Source organism: Syngnathus typhle, linkage group LG20 (assembly GCF_033458585.1).
Source record: "Syngnathus typhle isolate RoL2023-S1 ecotype Sweden linkage group LG20, RoL_Styp_1.0, whole genome shotgun sequence".
NCBI lineage: Eukaryota > Metazoa > Chordata > Actinopteri > Syngnathiformes > Syngnathidae > Syngnathus > Syngnathus typhle.
In genome coordinates, this window is record NC_083757.1 from 2,538,933 (window position 1) to 2,559,274 (window position 20,342).

Consider the following 20,342-nt stretch of genomic DNA (forward strand, 5'->3'; position numbering starts at 1 on the left):
CAGCGGTCCACAAATAACAAATTCTGTCGTTTATAGCTCAGGTGAAGCATCACTTCTGTCTGTTTTAATTGCATTAAATGACACGTTTTGGATTTTCTCTTTATGCTCGGTTGGCCTTACGGAACCTCACCCCCGGCCGCTTGACTCATACCACTTTACATGGATCTCGTACTGCAAGTGTTTGTGCAATTTTGAGCCTGAAGTCTGCTTGGACTTATTTAAGGTGATTTATGAATCACAGCCTTGAAGTGCACAGTGACTCAGTCGTAAGAAATGATTTGTGGTGGGAAGTAACAAAGCACAAATACGTTGTGGCTTATTTTCACTTATATGTATGGATATATTTATTTATGGATTTATTCATGTATTCATATATTCATTTATTTATGTATGTATTCATTTATTTATTCATGTATTCATTAACTTATTCATTTATACATTTATTCATGTATTCATTTATCTATCTATTTATTTATTCAAAATGTTTTATTTATTCATAACAGTAACTGGAGTGTGAGGCCCCCTCCGCGGAATACTTCTCCATGTATTACATCCCTGAGACGCTTCTCGTTTATGTCCGCTAGAGGGCGGTGTTGTTTCTCTCCTGATCACGTTCGAGCTTTTATTCTAGCCACCAACGTTTGAGCGTTGATTATAACCACCAAGTGGCGCACAAAACGTGCTTTTGCGTCAACCTGGACTGGTGTGTTTGCTTAAAAAGAGAGTGATGTTGACAGTCACACTATCAACACAAATATATTCAAAAGCCATCCATCTGTCTCGAAAGGAAGTGCTTCAATGGGGTCAACTCCGTTCATGAATTTCTGTATCTAAAATATTGCTTCGTAATAAAACACAATTGCGAATCAGTGGTAGACAATATCTGCGTGAACTTCCTATATGTTGAGCTTTTGTCTTAATATTGGACACTTATTAGGTACCCCTGACATACTCATTCAAACTCAGCCGTGTTTTACAGTTACCGACTCAGCCTTTCTATTGAGACCAAAGTGCCCCGTATGATCTTAGTTGGATTTGAAGCAGAAAGTAATTTTACAGACACGTTTTTGCTCGCCACTTGGGATGTGTGCGCAAGCGGAGAAAAGTGAGAGTGATCCATGTCTCCCACCATTGCACGCTGGCGACAGACGATCATTGAAGCCAGTGACAATAATGCCACCGCGCTGACAGGCAGCCTCGCCCTGTCACGATCGTCCCCGCCCCGCACCTGTGAGTCTCACCTCGGTTGTTCCTTTACGCACGCAATTGAGAAGTCCACTCCAGTCGCACCGGCGCGCGCCTTGTACGCGCAGCATGCAAACGTCGCAGATGTGCTGAGTGGAGCGGAAAAGCGTGTTGTGCGTTCAACTCCACAACCTTTAAAGGGTGCACTTCACACGTTAGGACGACTTCTCTTCACTCACTTTGATGGGGACTTCGACATTAAGCAGGGAAAATGCCTGTGATGAAGGGATTACTAGCGCCGCAGAACACCTTTTTGGACACTATAGCGACGCGCTTTGATGGCACTCGTAAGTTCCCCCTTTTAATTGCATTCTGAGTGTTTCAGCATGTTCAAGATATCTTGTGACTTTTGGAATGTTATTCGATTATCCAATAACATACTGGCTGGGAGTATGTTAACGTGGTTAGGACTTCAGTGGTGACTTATTGTGGGGGGGTTGCCAGCGTTTCGGTGTTGTTGAATTAATTGCCATATTTGTTTAGAAAAACGTTTTTTCTCTTTAATATCTGTCAATTTTTACAATAGTTGATGCAAATATTTAATTAAAAAAAATACAGTAGCCTATATCTAAGTATTACTTCATGAAAGGTTTATAATACTGAAATAAAGTCATTTGCCTGACTCCAGCACAGTCCACTTAGGTGCACTTCCCACTCGATGATGGTGTGAATGTGAGTGTGAATGGTTGTCTGTCACTATGAGTGCCCCGGCTCATGTGATTGACTGGCGACCAGTCTGTCTTTCCCCTCCGTCCAGCTTGAATAAACAAACGATGGATAGATGGACGATCGCTGAATAACTTCCTACTTGACAGGACTGCAGTTTGACCCTCAAAAAGTACTTTCCTACATCCGGCATTGCGTGTCGTGAATCTGTTCAGGGTACAATGAGAAAACGTGATGGCAGTCAAGAGTGAAATATCGGATTCGCAAAGCTTGATAGAGGACATAAACGTTGTTAGAGATCAGCACCGCGGACAGCAACACAAAGAATGCGACTCCTTGTGTTCTTTATGTAAGATGACAGTTGCTAAACATGATATAAGAAATATTTAGAAATATCCTAAATGCACTTGTATGACGTAAAAACATATTTCAAATTCCAAGTTGTCCCACTTGACCCCACCTATACCTCTGTGTATTCCCACCATTATTTCTCCCTCCCACATTCCGCAATGACTCTACTGTACATGTGGCGCCATTACTTTTCTCACAGTGGGGAATTATTCTTGGTACCTAGAGCACATTAGTCTGTCAAGTTTTGTCCTTGAACGGGAAGGAAGAAAATTAACATTGGGCAATACGACCTTACCTGATGCCCAAGCAGGCCAGAAACAACATGATACGTGGATGCTAGTCTTTATATGTATGTCATACTAATGGATAGTTTCTGAGATTTAGTCGCTTGAATATAAAATATATTTGGTGTAATGGAACCAGTGGAGACAATATTTTTACCACAAACTGTCATTACAATTATATTGAGAGCTGTGAAGCGACACTGATCACTCAGTGAAATAACGCTGATGAAGGTTGATGCTGAAATCTGTGTGAATGGGCGAGACACTTTAATTACCACTATTTTAGATTCCTTGCGGGATGATTTGTGAAGAGGATCACAGCTGAGTTGAACACAAATCAAAAGAACATTAGTCCGCCACTTCATGTCAAGTCAAGTCAAGTCAAGTTTATTTGTATAGCCCTAAATCACAAGCAGTCTCAAAGGGCTTCACATAGACAGAAATTGACAATTATTCTCAAAGCATCCCCTGATCTTAAGCTCCCAAAAGGGCAAGGAAAAACTTAAAAACCCCTAGCAGGGGGAAAATGAGAAACCTTGAGAAGGGACCACAGATGGAAGGATCCCCCTTTCAGGATCACCAGGTTGAAATGGATGCAGAGAGGGCACAAATGATACAACATGAAAATCAATTAAATAAAAAGTGGATCTCCATGTCACAGCAGAGGGCTGCCGAAAGGAGCCCTCAATTGTCCTGGCAGTGCTCTTCGAGGAGGTTGAGCTGCAGTTCCCCTATCCTGAATTGGCCACGAGAATCCAGATAGCCGCTGTCAGCATGGGTACCACCTAACCACCTCCCCGGCCGGGGAGGGGGGAGGGAGGGGGTGGAGAGGGAGAGAAAACAAACTCCAGCCGAATCGGCCACTACAGGTTAGTTAAAGGCCATGTCATAGAAATGTGTCTTTAAACGTGTCTTAAATGTTTCTACTGAGGTAGCAGTCCTAATATCCATTGGTAGGGCATTCCAAAGCTCTGGAGCCCGAATAGAAAATGCTCTAGAGCCTGCAGACATTTTCTTAGCCCTCGGTGTCGCTAAAAGGGTAGCGTTTTGCGAACGAAGGTTACGAGACGGAACATAAGGAACAACTAGGTCGACGAGATATGAAGGCGCTAAGCCATGCAGCGATTTATAGGTTAATAGAAGAACCTTGAAGTCACATCTTAAATGGACCGGAAGCCAATGTAAGTTGGCTAGTATTGGGGTAATGTGATCAAATTTTCTTGTCCGAGAGAGCAGCCTTGCAGCGGCATTTTGTACTAACTGTAGACTTTTGATGCGGGACTTAGGAAGACCCGAAAATAGTACATTACAGTAGTCCAGGCGCGACGTGACGAACGCATGTATAATAGTTTCCGCATCACCGGTCGAGAGGATCGGACGAATCTTTGCAATATTACGAAGGTGAAAAAACGCAATTCTGGTTATATTCTTAATGTGCTTTTGAAAGGAGAGAGTTTGGTCAAATATTACCCCGAGATTAGTTACAGTATCGCTTTGAGTGATAGTACGGTTATCTATAGTTATAGCGGTTTCCTTGAATAAGTGTTGATAACGAGCTGGACCAATTATCAACATCTCAGTTTTATCTGGGTTAAGACGAAGGAAGTTGAGAGACATCCATTGCTTGATCTCCGCAAGGCACTTCTCAAGATTACAACAATCCCGCGGATCTGTCATCGATAACGGCATATATAATTGGGTGTCATCCGCATAGCATTGAAAACTAATATTATATTTACGTATTATGTCCCCAAGCGGAATCATATAAATATTAAAAAGAATTGGTCCGAGAACCGATCCCTGTGGGACACCACATGTAACATTATAGAGCTCCGAGGACGCATTGCCATGGACCACTCGGTGCGTCCTGTTTGATAGATAGGAATGGAACCAGCCTAGTGCTGACCCTGAAATACCAACACAACTTTTAAGACGCCCTAATAAAATATCGAAGTCTACAGTGTCGAAGGCAGCACTAAGATCGAGTAGTAACAGTACAGACGAAATGTTTGAATCCATAGCTACGAGGAGATCATTAGTCACTTTAGCAAGTGCTGTCTCAGTGGAATGATTAGCTCTAAAACCAGACTGAAAAGTGTCGTATCGATTATTGGCGACCATGTAATCAATAAGCTGCTGCGCTACTACTTTTTCAAGAAGTTTTGCTATGAATGGGAGGTTTGAAACTGGCCTATAATTACTGAGACAGTCCGGGTCAAGATTTGGTCGCTTAAGTAACGGTTTAATGATAGCGGTTTTAAAGGCTGTTGGCACTATCCCAGAGGAGACAGACAGATTGATTATATTTAAGACGGACAGTCCTAAAATTTGAAATAATTCTTTAAGTAGTTTGGCTGGAAGAGGGTCGAGTAAACATGTTGTTTGTTTAGCCGCACTAACAATTTGTGTAAGCCTTTCAAGAGACACGCTTTTAAAAGTTGAGAGGGTTGTTGCATGATCATCAGCGTTGGTAAACGGCGTGCTCGACCGAGCGATTGGAATGCTATTCTTGATCTCATCCCTAATGGATTCAATCTTTTGAGCAAAAAATTTCATGAACTCATCAGCTGAGTGGAAGGAACTATCGGAGGTCGGCTGGCGCAGAGTCAGCTTTGCCACTGTATCAAATAGGTGTTTCGGATTGTTTTTATTGAGATTAATAACTTGCGAAAAATATCGAGTTTTTGCTAAGATAAGCGCATCTTTATATTTCAGGAGGCTATCCTGCCATGCCTGATGGAAAACCTCAAGTTTGGTTAGACGCCATCTGCGCTCATGCTTTCTACATAATTGCTTAAGCGTACGCGTTTCATCTGTGAACCACGGAGTAGGCACTCTACGGCGAGTTTTCAGACGTAACGGCGCCACAGAGTCAATGGCATTTAACAATGTCGCATTGAATTCATTCGTAAGATTATCAATAGAGCCGGCGTATGTGAGAAAATTAGTGGTTGCCGGCGACAGTATTTCAGATAGCGCAGTTGCAGTCATAGAGTTGAAATGACGGCTCCTATAATGCTGATTGCTCTCTTGTCTTTGACAAGGAACTAGAATTTCAAACTTTATTAGGTAATGATCAGACAAAACAGTAGTGTATGGCAGTACTGCTATATTTGAGGTTGCAAGTCCTCGGGATAATACCAGATCTATGGTATTTCCATTCTTATGCGTTGCTGCCTGTACAGCTTGCGTAAAACCAAAGGTATCAGTTAAAGTCTGAAACGCCGAAGTAAGTGGCTCTGACGGTAAATTCATGTGGATGTTGAAATCGCCCATGATAATTATATTATCCGCATTGGTTACTAGATCAGCCACAAATTCTGAAAATTCATCCAGGAAGCCAGAGTAAGCCCCGGGTGGACGGTAAATAACAACAAGATAAAATGACGGTAAAGCGGTGGATCGGACAATGAGAACCTCAAATGTTTTAAATACGTTGATCGAACGAGGCCTAAAACTAAGCTCGGAATTCGAGATGAGGGCGACACCCCCACCCTTTTTTCGAGGACGCGCCACATGCGAGCTCACAAAATTTGGAGGCGAGGCCTCATTAAGCGGCATCAGTTCATTAGGTTTTAACCAGGTCTCGCAGAGACCAAAAGCGTTTAGATTATGTTCTGTGATGAGATCATTAACGAGAATGGCTTTCGTATGAAGCGATCTAATATTCATAAAACCAAGTTTAAGTGTAATTGGTCGATCCGGGTGCGTATTTATCGAAGGATATTTATACGAAATGCGAGTAAGATTGTGTTCTCTAAGCCTGACATCACCTCTCAAATGTTTGTTAGCGCGGTGGGCTGATACGACCGTGGGAATCTGATAGTAAATATTCGTTACACGTGTAGAATTATCTGAAACCGGCACCGTTTCCTCAGCAAAACCGGTCGGGGTGGAGTGATTGGATTTGTCTACTACCCCAGTAGAAAGTGCGTTTATGTGTACTGTCGCACTATTCAAACTATCACGCTCTAGTCTACACAAGGAGCTATGTGCATGCTGGGAGTCTAGCCTAGCGCTAGTTAACTTTATCTTAACAGACTCCAAACCCATCCTGACAGGTGGTCTAATCACCTGTGACCCGGCCTGCTCTAAAGTGACCTGTCATGTGTGGCTCAAACAGTAATCTATATTCCTAGAAAGAGTGAAGGCGCCTTCACGGTTAGGGTGAAGGCCGTCCTTCCTCAGCAGGTCGGGGCGGCCCCAGAAGGAAGGCCAGTTATCTATGAAATACAGTCCCTGCTTCTTACAGAACCCAGCCATCCATCGATTAAGGGAGACTAATCTACTAAGCCTCTCATCAGTGCCTCTCCCAGGCAGGGGGCCAGAGACAAATACTCGATGCCGACTCATCTTTCTAGCGAGATCACAAGTCCTCGCTATGTTTCTCTTTGTGATCTCCGACTGCCTCATCCTAACATCATTGGAGCCGACGTGTATCACTATGTCCGAGTAGCTAGTGTTGATGGAACTACGCTGTTGACTAGACCTATTGCGAGTCAGCTCCCTAAGATTAGCTTCTATGTCGGGTGCTCTGCCCCCAGGAATACACATTACCGTGGCTGGATTTGTAAGCGTAATATTTCGGGTAATGGAGTCACCTATGACCAACGTGCGAGGGCCAGTAGACCGAGATGACTTTGGACGGCTATGCGTCTTACCTGGCTCATCGCGATTAGCAAGCCGCTTGGGGCTAATGCTAACTGGGCTAGCGGGCTGACTACAGCCCGCGTCTGTATCCGCCACATCTACAGTTATCGCGCAATTCTGCTCTAACTGGCGGACACGTCCCTCTAGCAGGGACAACCTCTCTAAGAGAAGGGTGCAGTTGGTGCACGAAGCCACACAAACCTCTCGATCCGCAGCCATACTTTGTGTCCGATGATCGACGGCAGACAAACGGCCACGAAGCCTCCGCTCTCCCAGGCACTCCAACTGTGAAAAAAAAAAAAAAGATCGACAGTGTAATAAAAGATTCAAACTTACTTTAGAGTCAGGGAGATGAGTTCCACGCTGGAGAAAACAAAATCGTCCAAGCCTGAAAAGTATTGGGAGTCTGGCTGAGAAGGAAGAGGGCGTCCGGCAGAGAACCCGGAAGCCGCCTCGACAAATTCCACCCCAAAAAGGCCGCCACTTCATGTATTCATCATCATCAAGAAATAGTCACTAGCAGAGCTAGGATTTTTCAACCGCCCAAATTCTACGAAAAAAATGCCAGAAAAATAATTTGGATATTTCAAGGGAGACCAATGCCCCCCTTTAGCTCCGCCACTGGATACAGTATTCAAGTATATATTTTTTATTTTCATACTCATTAATAATATTTGATCAAATATGTTTTTCCCTCCTTCCACCTTTGACACTACAGTGTCCTGGCAAAAGTTACCTTTGAGTCCATTAATTAGCTGTATGTATTGCTCTTGGGTACCTGAGGGGACAGAAATCAACTCCAGGCGTAGCATTATTTCTGATAGCGTAATGATTGGACTAAAAATCCTCTCCATGAAAGACGGTGAGAAGCAAACCTTTTACTGCTAATAACCTTATGGCACGCCACGGCTGTCACAAATCCACATATACGATTACACGCCGCTAATTATCGGAGATAGCGCTCAAATGCACATCGCCGGTGGGAAATAATCCTAAACGGAAGCCGTTAGCATGCAAATGTAAGTAAATGTCAGGCCGTTGGAATTATTGCTTTTCCGCAAAATCCAATTGCTGCTCCACGCGTCAGCGTCGCCGTTGTATCGGCATCAGCGGAGACGACCTGCTGCGAAGCAATAATGTCATTCGGTGGGGAGACGGAGTCCATATTAGACCCCCCTCCGGCCAAATCCAGCTGACACTTTGTTGTTGTAATCGAGGCTTGAATAAAGTCTCCTGGAGTGTGCCTGGTGTGTGCGTACGCCACACCGGACCGCTTGTTGAGATCTTTATTTGATCACTCGGAGTCTGGCTTCCTCTTTTGCGACTACTTTCCTTGATAATTACTGGCAAAAATGCTTCAGAGAGCAGCGTGTTTGCACGTTTACACTGAAGGCTGCTGCGTTTATGCGGCAACAACAGAGAGATGAAGTCGCCGAGGACCGAATAAGAAAGCGAGATCAGCACTTTGCTTTCGTGCGTCATAGGAAGCGGCTGTGAACGAGCTGGAAAGCTCATTTGTCTCTGTCTTTGAACAGAAGGCCACAGAAGAACAAGTTGAACTCTCCCAAGATGAACTTTTCTTCAGTGCGGCAACTCTAATGAAGTTAATAAGATTCTGTGGGGATCCCATCCCGCTTTCTAATGACCACTCCTTCCGTCCCTCAGATCAACGCGTAAAAACTCATCAGGGTATTTCGGACAATAAAGGAAACGATCTCCCTTAGATCCTTTTAGCTGAGATTGAGGCGTTACTGTCCCGACCTTATGACCTGCACTCCAAAAAAAAAAGTGTGAGCTCGTTACTCAGTGTGAAATTGAATCCGTTTTTTTAATGAACTAGTGGACCTTATTGGTATTTTCACAAGGTTGCCCATGGTCTGTGATGTCACTATGGTGTACCCCCTCTCCCCTTTTTTGGTCTACAATTGGATGAAGCCAAATTGTAGGAAGGTAGATCCAAAGTCGGAAATAATGAGTGTAGTTATGAGCCGGCGAGGGCGTAATCAATCATGGTCGACTGCAGTGCTGCAATTGGGCCGAATTGGGCCGTCAGCTCCCATTTTCTCCCAATCCCACTTAACACTGAGCCTGGAATGGCGGATGGAATGGAGGTCCGTTTGAGCTTCGGACTCATTACCGCAGAGCACTATGTAAGGCTATCCTGACCTCATTCTTGAATTTGTTACCGTCATCAAACATTTATCTTATCAAGTGGTAAAGTGATATTGGAGATCGGGAGATTGAAATTCATTATTAAGCATCGTCTATATTTAAATATTTATAGGTGGAAGAGGTATAATTATAAATTTCTTTTTCTGGGATCGCCACATTGCCAAACGGTCAGGTGGATTTCCAATAATAATAATCGCTAATGATATACCAAAGTATCGTAGTGTCCTCACTGTAAGGTCAGCAAACAGGATTATTAGTGTCCATTTAAGATGGATAAACTTCTTCGGAATGAGAGTCGCTGCGGGCACGGTGTCTTGTTAAAGTGCCTAATTAGCAAGATTCCACCCTGAATCACCATGTCTAATGATCTGTCCGTAACCATCGGCAAACGCGGGTATCACCGACGGAATTCTGGGGCGACTCGCACATTTTTAGCCTCAATTAATTGCTGGCAGAAAAGCACTTGAGGGGCCTGAGAAAGACAGAAAATCTTGCCAATGATTTTCGGCTGCCTTCTTTTTTGTAATCATTTCATTCGATTGTGTTGAGGAGCTTCGAGTAGTGCTTTGACGCCATGTGCTCCCGTAGGTTTAATAATGAATAGGCCAGCGACCGCTAAAGCCCGTCTAGTTATTCCTCGCCGGTAACTTTGGCCGCTCTGGGATGACTTTTTTTTTTTTTCTTCCCCTGGCTACAATATGTGACTGCTCCGTATTACTTTCTGAGCGGCCGTCATGAATTCTCGCAGAAGAGCGAGAGGAAGTTCTCATCCGTCACTCGGCCGTTCCCAAAGCCTCCACGTTTCATTATTGCTCCTCTCAAAGCTTCATCTCTCTCAACCTTTGCTCCCCCTTCACGTCAAAGCTCCCTTCGCCCTCATCCGTCTGTCCCTCCTTTACTCCTCGTTCTCATCGTCCATCTTTTGCTCTTATATGACTTCTTCCTAACTATTCCTATGCTTTAAATAGATTGAGTTACTTTTTATGCTGAAGTAGGAGTGGCTTCATGTGCATAATAATCAAGACAAGATAAATGTGGAACCTTCCTGTAGCGACACCTCCATTAGTTTGGAGAAGTTGCCCGGCAACAACTCGTAAATATAACGGTGGATCCTTTTGGGCTGTTTGACTTTATTTATACATTGCATCATTTGAGCTGATAGTTGAACGTATCGCTCCAAAAGCCTCCCTTGTTCTTTCCTCCTTCCTTTCTCATTTCTGCTTCCATCTTGACTTTCTTTGCCTGTCCTGTGGGGCTTCCCTCAACAGCTGTCAGGCACTATTGTGAGCCTGATAGGAAATGATATATGGGCTTCCACACAGGAACAATTAGGTTAAAGAAATTCAGAGTGGAGGGGCAGAGAAGGAGGGAGGGAGAGTGTGTGGAAAATTGGAGACGATGAAGAGGCTGGAAAAGGGGAGGGGAGCAGAAACAAAGTCTGCTAAAGAGATGATTCAGGTCTTTTCTAAGTGAGAGGAAGTGGTCAAAGCAAATGCTCTCAGGTGGAAGGAAGGGAATAAATGATAAGGTGGCAACGCTAGAGAGAAAATGAAGAGTAATTAGAGACACAAAAAGGGATGTCGCTGGGAGGAGGAGTTACATCGGGGCCTTCCGAGTCCGCCGGTCCTTTTGGACTTTGCTTACCGCTGACGGACGGGCCTGAGGGGCCTCACGACTGACAGCTGCTCCCAATGCAGCGAGCGCCTTTGACCATCTGTCTGGCCTGCCCGCGTATTGTTGCTGACAACACATTGGCGCTGTGGGCTCTGGATCTCATTCCTTTATAAAGACCGCGGCTGTTTCCTTATATTTTCGCGGCATGAGGCGGTGCAGGTGTACCTAATTGTGTGTCCGGTGACTTTATTAAAACAGGCCATAGCAATATTTCTCATTTGTAAACAAGGCCGCCATCTTAACCTTTATTGCAACATATGAAAGGCCCGCTCGCCTAATCGTGACATCAATTCGTATTTTGATAGAGTTCCCACAAGCGTGTCGAGTATTTGATGGAAAACAACCTCATGAGGGCCGCCGCCGCCGCCACATACAAGGCCTTTTGTTCTCCACTTGCAATATACCCTCATCTAATCTGAGTGTAGGTGCTTTCCTTCAACAAAGCCTGACGTGCGACATAAAACGATTAAATAGCAGTGCTGTTGTGGGGGGGGGGGGGGGGGGCAGAAAAATGAAATTACTCATGCAGAAAATAGAGTTTCGTAATGAAATTACAAGAACAAGTCATTTTGCAGGACGACTCGTGCGATGAATATTATCAGCAGGTGTGAACACTTGTTTCATAGCATTGAATCTGAGATTGAAATGAGAATATGAGAATATTGAACACACTCTGTATTTCCTTCCTCAGACAGTAATTTCATTCTGGCCAACGCTCAGGTGTCCAAAGGCTTCCCCATCGTCTACTGCTCGGATGGCTTCTGTGAGCTCACAAGCTTCTCCAGGGCCGAGGTCATGCAAAAGAGTTGCGCCTGTAAATTCCTCTACGGCCCCGAGACCAGCGAAAGTATCATCAACAGCATCGACGATGCTCTGGAGGGACGCAAGGAGTTTAAGGATGAGATCATGTTTTATAGTAAGACAGGTAAATTGTGAGGTTTCATATTCCAGTTGGATTAATACCGTAAAAATGCTAACTTTGCTAATTACAGCGAAAGAAAATGAGCTAATCCAACTGACTTTGGATGAGTTTGTCTCCACTTGTCACGTGGTTGTGCTCCACACTGGGTCTAATAAAAAAAAGAAAATGTAGTCGGCAATTGAATCAACAATCCGTCACGGTGTCACATGACCTTAAAAGGCACATTTAGCAGATGGTGTTGCAAATTATGTGCAGTCACAGTTCTACTAATGCCGTCACAGATGTGCTTCTGCTAAGTCCTGCTTTGTTTTGCTTTTACAGTCACGTTCTAAAATATGAACTATTTCTTATATCCAACTTTGTCATGTTTAAAAAAAAAAAAAAAGGAATTCCAAATTGAGCATCCGCTGTTTAATTTGTCACTATACGACACGGTTCCCCTCTTTTTTTTTTTTTACTGCTTTTGTCATCTCAGCTTGAAAGCAAAACATCAGCTAATTGTTATGCAGACGACACCCCGCTGTTCCCACCGCTACCCGAGGATTCCAAGATTGTTGTCTTCGGCTATCCTCAAAATATCTGACGAAAAGGTGTGACACCGGTTTGACTCCTGAGCCAACCGTCCGCAAAAAAAACCTTACGTAAAATGTTTCCCCAAGTGCACAATTGCATTCAGAGTTATCAGCAGGCGAGTAAGTGTGAGCGAGCGTGATGGGAAGAAACTCCATGGGAGATTCTCTTCATTTGCATTTCATTCCTATGCCTTGAGAAGACAAAAAAAAAAAAGTTTGCTGCCTTGTGTGGATCACACAGAACTAGCACAAGAAGTTTCAAAGTCCTGTGAATGATATGTGATGATTTAACATTGAGTACACATCTCACAAAGCTGCAGATGCTGACCTGGCTTTTCCTCTAAAAGCAATCTATTTAGCGAGAGATGCACTTTTCTCAAGGGGGGGCAACTGTAAATGGGCTTAGTAATCAGTCTGGGACTCGTCATGTTAATAAGAATTTTTTTGTTTTTTTACAGCGGTGCTTTTCTGGTGCCTGTTGGACATTGTACCGATTAAGAACGAAAAGGGGGACGTGGTGCTCTTTCTGGCTTCGTTCAAGGACATCACTGATATTAAAGCCAAAAGCATTCAAGAGGACAAGAAAGAAGGTCAGTGAATGTACGGAGGTGTTTTTTTTTTTTTTTTTTTTATCATGCAAGAGGTGCAGACACCAGAAGAGGTAATAACTCTCTAACCTACCCAGGAAGTGCACTGTATTATTTTTTGGGAAGAAAAAAAACAGTAATATAATCATTTTTGCCTGTCCCTCTATTGACCTTGATCCATTTAGAAGAAAATCCATTTTTGGCCAAAGTTACTTACATTTGGATGACACCAATGACATTGAGCTGAATTTCGCTCATCACGTGTGTGTTTGTTCCTCGCCTGCATCACTCATTACTGTAAATAAGGAAGAGCGGGAAGCATCAACCCAAAGCAAATTTATTTTTTGCTTACATAATAAAAAAAGCTTTTCAACCTAAAATGAAAGGGGCTACTATAGCATGTCGCTACAAACAGGCCCACATTGTAATTCCTACGGGTCGGAAGACACGAACTTGAACTTCCTTCATTTTGACTTTCCCTCCATGGTTCATCCACACTCGCCGCCATCCCATATCCATATGCTTCCAGCTTTGATGTGTTCCCACAACACCTATGGACCTCCCTTCCCCCCTTACATGAATGGTTCTACCAGCAAAGGGAGATTCATTAGGTCTAAAAATAAAGCATTTCTCCGTGTCCCGTCCCCCAAGGCCATGCCGCTTTATGGATGGGCCCCTGTCTGCTCCCCTCATCTGGGGGTCTGCCGGCACTCTCCGGAACCACGGCAGGCGCTTTTCCAAAGGACACTCAAAAGCGGTTAGCGCGTCGGTTCTTCACTGGGGCTTCGTTATTGCCTTCATCTGCCCTCCAGCCAATCTGGACTTAGTCCTTTTGCAGTAGGTTGAGAGCACGGCGGCCGGCAATAACGCTGGCTCCATTATCCAAGTTCCACTCTCAACACATCTCTCCAGTACTATCCATCACACCAAAGCGCTTCTGTCGCCAAAACAATCCAGCATTATTTTTTTTCTTCTTCTGATATCGTGTCCCACTGTCATCTATTTCAGTGCCTGTCACAAGGATGTAATTTTTGTCCTAACATCATTCACACTGAGTTGAGTTAGCGCTCATTTCCATTGCTATCTTATGAAGCCAATGAATTGCGTTACTTTTTGACACTTCAATCTGTGTTTGCAGAGCGACGGCGAGGCAGAATCAGAACAAGCTCTCCGTTCGGCTCTGCTCGGATGCGGAGCAGCACGGTGCTCTACCACGTCTCCGGGCACCTCCACAGCAGAAAGAAGAGCAAAATTAAGCTCAATAAGGTATAGCATCACTCAAACATGTGGTGGTATCATCAAATTGATTTGATTTCTGCATGGGTTCTATGCAGAATGTGTTTGGCGAGCCTCCCGCCCTGCCAGAGTACAAGGTAGCAGACGCCAAAAAGTCCAAATTCATCCTGCTGCATTACAGCACGTGCAAGGCCGGCTGGGACTGGCTGATCCTGCTCGCCACTTTCTACGTGGCCGTGACCGTCCCGTACAACGTGTGTTTCATCGGCGACGACGACGACCTCACCCGCAGCACGACCGTCAGCGACATCGCCGTGGAGATTCTCTTTATCCTGGGTGGGTTGCCCACCGCCGGTGTTTTCAATAGCGTGCTCTTTCGACGTCAATATTTTCCCCCCAGATATCGTTTTCAATTTCCGCACCACCTACGTCAGCAAGTCAGGCCAAGTGATCTTTGACGCTCGGCAGATTTGCTTTCACTACCTGACCACCTGGTTCATCATCGACCTGGTGGCCGCCTTGCCCTTTGACCTGCTCTATGCCTTCAAAGTCAGTGTGGTGAGTATTTTTTTTATTTTTTTTGCTCAACCCCTATTGTTGACAATAACAGAACAAAATCAATATAGTTCCGTGGCTTCTAAAAAAAGCGACAATAGATTTGACCCAAACCTGACGATGGACATCTTGTCAATCGGAAAGCACAGCTGACATTCCTCCAAAGCAGCTTCACATGGATCGTTCCCGTTTCTGCTCGGCTGCCTCTTTGATTCTATCCATTGATCGCGCGTACCGAGCCTTTCAATTGTATTTTATTGCATCATTAAAACTTTTCCTCCACGACTTGACTCGAACGCAAGACACCCTTAAGGAGAGCACGGTGCGAGGGGAAGCGCAGCGGTGGAGCAATTAGGTGGAGCTGTACAACTTGACCCTCGCCGACTGATGCTTTGCTTTACGATGCTGTTTACTTTCACTAACAGGAGCCTCTGTGTCGTAAGGTCCACCATAAAGTTGCCTCATTAATACGGAGATGTAAAATCAGCTTTATTAGATACAAGACAGTGTACAGCGAGATGCGATTAATCTGTTCCAGTACCACCTCCCCCCAAAAAAACTAGAAATTAATTTTCTAAATGTACACTTCATTAAAACATACAGTCATAACATTATTACATAGAGTTGAAAAAAACATTTTTCTGTTTCAACCCAACACATTGGATTGCTCCTGGTATGTATACCTTGGCCACAAGGGGGCAGTATAATAGAGTGTATATAAATATACTGTCCTATACTATTTTACTGTATATTATTCAACCCAATTTTTTTTTTTAAATGCCTAACAATGGAGGAAAGGAGCGTGCACACTGACACCCTGCCCCAAGGCAAAGGTCCTCTGTTTGGTTCCAGAGTCTATTAATGGAAATACCACACAGTCCCAGTAGATCCCAATTAGGTTCAAGGCCCTTGTACCCCGAGGCCCAGCGCTGCAGGGGTGGGCAAGAAATGGACTGTAATTGCTGAAATGTCCTCAATAAAGTTGTTGATTTCGTCATCCAGAATCCATCAGCAATTGCTGATTCAACCTGTTCATACCTGCATATTGTGCTGCGTATGTAAAATAATTGAAAACAAACAAGACTGCTCATGTTATACCTCATCAGGGGGGGGGGGGGGGGGGGGCAAAACACATTGCTGCTGGGAGGAAGAAAATAAATAAGCGTTGTTGTCAAAATGCGCACAGAACACAGAGGAACGACGAGCGAGAGTGGAATTAAGAGGCGTGAGATGAAGGGAGGAATAGCCAATGGAGGAATCCACAACGTATGGACGCTTATGTGGCTTACTGGCGGAAGGAGAGAGATCCTCCGTCATCTCACCATAGGTGGGATGCAGGGTGATGATAGATGGTGGCGAGAAGATGAAGCTGCTCCCTAAGGCCTGGTAGGAGGCTTCATTACCCCTCCATCCTGCAGCTCTCCTCTATTTTGCACAGCAAGAGTGTATGTGTGTGTGTTGAAACAAAGCAGCTCCGATAAGAAGTGACCACACATTCTTCTTCTTGATATTGTTCACATGCCATCAGCATGTATTTCTCTTCCATATCTCCTGCCTCACTGTCCCTAGTTGGAACATTACACGAGTATACACAATACTTCCATTGCATTTATGTCCTAGTTTTTCATACTCCCTAGTTGGGCTCCCATATGTGCAAATATAGTTGGAACATACGCAGTGGATGCTAACCTATCATCCTTGTCCTACATCCCTGCTAAATAATAGCCGCCTCCGCATGAGAGGCAAATGCACGGTCGACGACTTTCAAACGGGAGGCTCATCGTGGAACGACTCCATCTCACGTGGTTTTGTCTCTTTCGCCAGGTGTCCGTGGTGCACTTGTTGAAAACGGTGCGCCTGCTGCGTTTGCTTCGCCTCCTCCAGAAAATGGACCGCTACTCGCAGCACAGCACCGTGGTCCTGACCCTGCTCATGTCCATGTTCGCCTTGTTGGCTCATTGGATGGCCTGCATCTGGTACATCATCGGGAAAATGGAAATGGAGGCCAACGCCTACAACTGGGATATTGGTGAGCAATCTTCAATTCATATATGTAATATATAAATTGACCAGCAAGTGTTTTTCCTGTTGCATTTGAAATACAGTCAAGTAGGCTACCTATAAATATGTGTTTTTTAGCATCTACATTTAGATGATGATGAATCATCGTTTTTATCGATTCGGGCGTTTGTGCAGACAGGAGATTGTGAGAAAACGGTGTGATTCGGCTGATAATTAATGAGTCGAGCCGAGGCTTTCCCCTCAGTACGCAGGGCCCCTCATATAATGAGACCCCCGGGGCTGATCTCTGGTCAGTATCGATGAAGTGCGCCGCTCACAATTACCTCCCGCTGTTGTCCTCACGAGCCGTTCCGGGTCAGCATTGACCGGGCCATGAGAATGACGCCCATTCCTCTTGACCAATTACTGCGTCTCAGTGTCATAAAATACAAGGAGGCAGGATTAATGCCTTGTATCCTAATTATGTATTTTTGATGCCGTGCGTGCGTTGAAGTCTGGCAGCTGTGAGGGGCTTCTATCCAATTACCATTCATCAGTGTCTGCGCTAGACTCTCCAGGGATCAGCTGCATGTCTCCACTCTGGCTTGACCAGGGATTAGTTCTGCTTCCAAAGCATCTGATATGCTTCTGTTGAATCCATTCTTCTAGATTTAGCCACGTCCTTCTCCATAACAACTGAATATTGATATAAATATCTACCCAGGTTGGCTTCACGAGCTGGCCAAGCGTCTGGAGTCGCCGTATTACCCCATGGGAAGCGTGAACAACACCGGCAGCGGGCCGGCCATCCGCAGCGTCTACGTGGCCTCGCTCTACTTCACCCTCAGCAGCCTCACCAGCGTGGGCTTCGGCAACGTGTCGGCCAACACCGACATCGAGAAGATTTTTTCCATTTGCGTCATGCTTATAGGAGGTACGGGGAAATAATTCCACACATACTGTACTTAGATTCTAATTTTGCAGGCGCATCAATCAACTCGATTTAATTGGGTCAGTCTGATCTACTTTCTGCTCGTCGAACCAGCGTTTGCATTTCGGGGGGGCGAAGAAAGGTAACCGTGGCGGGGTTTTCCCCCGTGGTCATTCCACCCTCACGCCTGCAAAATGTTAAATGTTCTTGAACACCCGGAGGCTTCCACGCTCACTTTTACATACGCGTGCTGCAGCACTCAGGGCGGTGCTGTGTCAATCGTAGCAATTTGGGACAAATGTTCTTGAGGATCCGGAGGTGATGTGCAAAAAAAAAAAAAAATGCAAATGTCAGCCACTTCTTTGCTTTTCTGAAAAAAAAAAAGAAGTAACAGCAAACGTGTTTTCTTCTTACAGCATTAATGCACGCATTGGTCTTTGGCAATGTGACAGCCATAATCCAGAGGATGTACTCCCGCTGGTCCCAGTATCACACCAGGACCAAAGACCTCAAGGACTTTATACGAGTGCATCATCTGCCGCACAGCCTGAAGCAGCGAATGCTGGAGTATTTTCAGACAACCTGGTCAGTCAACAACGGCATCGACTGTAATGAGGTACAAACAAGAGGTCCCCTCTCTAGATCTCGAAAAAAAAGGTTGTCCTCACAGAGGTTATTGGAGGACATTTTATGGGCAAAATGGATGGTGAGACACAGTGTCTCGTTCCAACCTTGAGCAAAGAGTGAGGCAGGCAGCGTAATAGCGGCTCTCGGCTCCAGGCTGCAAATGGCCGTGTGAGACAGCTGTCACCATCGCACAGCGACGCCGAGATGGAGCGATGCTGATGAATCTCAGACAGATGAATTAAAGATGAGCGTCTTGATTACAGTCGGCTAGGCCCTGATGGCTCATTGATCAGTCTTATGTGTTGCTGAGCTCCAGATTTTAGTCCTGACAAGGGAGGAGAGACAGGCGGCAAATACGTTTAGCTTTTCTTTTTTTTTTTTTTAAGATATATCAGACGGCATTGTTTTGAATTCAATTTGGTTGCTTTTCTGTGTGTGTAGTTGTGGTTCATTCATGAAGAACGCTGTACTACTACATCGACTGCTTCTTAATCATAATGATAATGATGTAGAGAGAATATTAAAATTCTCCTTGGGTCCTATGAAAGGCGCTATATATTGAAGCTATTATGACTCCTCGTAAATCCAGTGATTTATTTATCGTAATTAAGCACATTTTAAGGACCCAGCCATCCGTTATCTGATGTGATTAGACTGTAATATTAAATCAACAAAATGAGAATTGTGGCATTAATAATAATAAATGAATTGAAAAATGCACCCCAACTTTTATGTCTTGTGGTTTTCCCAGCTGTTGAAGGACTTCCCGGATGAGCTCCGCTCCGACATCACCATGCACCTGAACAAGGAGATCCTGGAGCTGTCCCTCTTCGCCTCGGCCAGCAGGGGCTGCCTGCGCTCTCTGTCGCTCCACATCAAGACCACCTTCTGCGCTCCTGGAGAGTACCTCCTCCGAGAGGGCGATGCCCTGCAGGCCATCTTCTTTGTGTGCTCCGGGAGCATGGAGGTCTTGAAGGACGGCATGGTGTTGGCAATTCTTGGTGAGATTTACCGTAGATATCCTATGAGTCCCTCCGTGCCTTTATTGAAACTTAAAAAGGAAAAGTGCAGCAGCAGCAGCAGCAGCCTTGACAATGAGAGAGCCGCCTCACTGTTGGTTCCTAGCAAATGAGCCCATTGTTTGGAAAAGGCCGCCACAAAATCGCATTGAGTAAGATTTAACACCTAAACACCTTAAAGCATTTTTAAACAAACACCTAAAGACATTCAAAAGCAAAACAGAGAGAACCAACAACGTACATTGACAACAGTCTGGTTAGCTTTCCATAACTCTTTGCAGACATGAGTTCTCCTTAATGAGCTGAAAACTTTTGGCAAAAATGCAATCCTGCAAAAAGAATTTATTTATACAGCAAAGTAATTATTATAATGGTGGGTTTTTATCAAAAGCATTTTTAGAGGTTTTAATGAGAGGAAAACAAACTGTAAGATGCGCTAAAAAGAGTAATGTGGCACCTTCAAAGACACAAAATGAACTGTTCCAATTCATCATGATTTTAATTTATTATTATTACTTTACTCACTTGGCCATAGTTTGTAATCTTTTTTTTTTTTTTTAACCATGATTCATGACCAATAACATTCATGTGCAATATGTTTTTTCCCAGGATGAAGTGGTGTAATTATAGAAAATGTCTCAATTCACAGAACCAATCATAATCCAAACCAACCTGATTCCCAGGAGGAGATTTTCCATCCACAAACATCTGCTTGAAACGGCATCTCGCCTTGAATCGATAATATATTGTTTATTATGCATAACGAGTTTGTCTATTCCCTGCAAGTTAATTGCGCCGGAGCAAAGTCAATTAAGGACACAACTTAGAAAGCGCCAAAAGAGTAAAAGGT

At 44.4% G+C, this 20,342-nt stretch overlaps 1 protein-coding gene and 1 long non-coding RNA gene across 6 annotated transcripts in view; one reads left to right on the forward strand and one right to left on the reverse strand.

Moving 5' to 3' along the window:
• Window positions 1–20,342, forward strand: part of kcnh8 (potassium voltage-gated channel, subfamily H (eag-related), member 8) — a 43,896-nt gene that overhangs the window by 8,983 nt on the left and 14,571 nt on the right. For 4 of the 5 annotated variants that reach the window (XM_061267341.1, XM_061267343.1, XM_061267342.1 and 1 more), the window contains exons 1-10: window positions 1,206–1,532; window positions 11,734–11,967; window positions 12,995–13,126; window positions 14,262–14,389; window positions 14,458–14,695; window positions 14,760–14,917; window positions 16,739–16,943; window positions 17,640–17,849; window positions 18,263–18,462; window positions 19,225–19,474. In XM_061267341.1, the coding sequence (XP_061123325.1) occupies window positions 1,457–1,532; window positions 11,734–11,967; window positions 12,995–13,126; window positions 14,262–14,389; window positions 14,458–14,695; window positions 14,760–14,917; window positions 16,739–16,943; window positions 17,640–17,849; window positions 18,263–18,462; window positions 19,225–19,474 (1,831 nt within the window). In that variant the 5' untranslated portion in view covers window positions 1,206–1,456. Of the gene's footprint in view, window positions 1–1,205; window positions 1,533–11,733; window positions 11,968–12,994; window positions 13,127–14,261; window positions 14,390–14,457; window positions 14,696–14,759; window positions 14,918–16,738; window positions 16,944–17,639; window positions 17,850–18,262; window positions 18,463–19,224; window positions 19,475–20,342 lie in introns of those variants that run through there. The other variant, XM_061267345.1, reaches the window with a different exon arrangement.
• Window positions 2,907–8,378, reverse strand: LOC133144557 (uncharacterized). Its single transcript, XR_009710724.1, has 2 exons — window positions 7,398–8,378; window positions 2,907–3,391 (listed from the first exon to the last, which is right to left on the reverse strand). It is a non-coding gene; the product is annotated as an uncharacterized LOC133144557 (long non-coding RNA).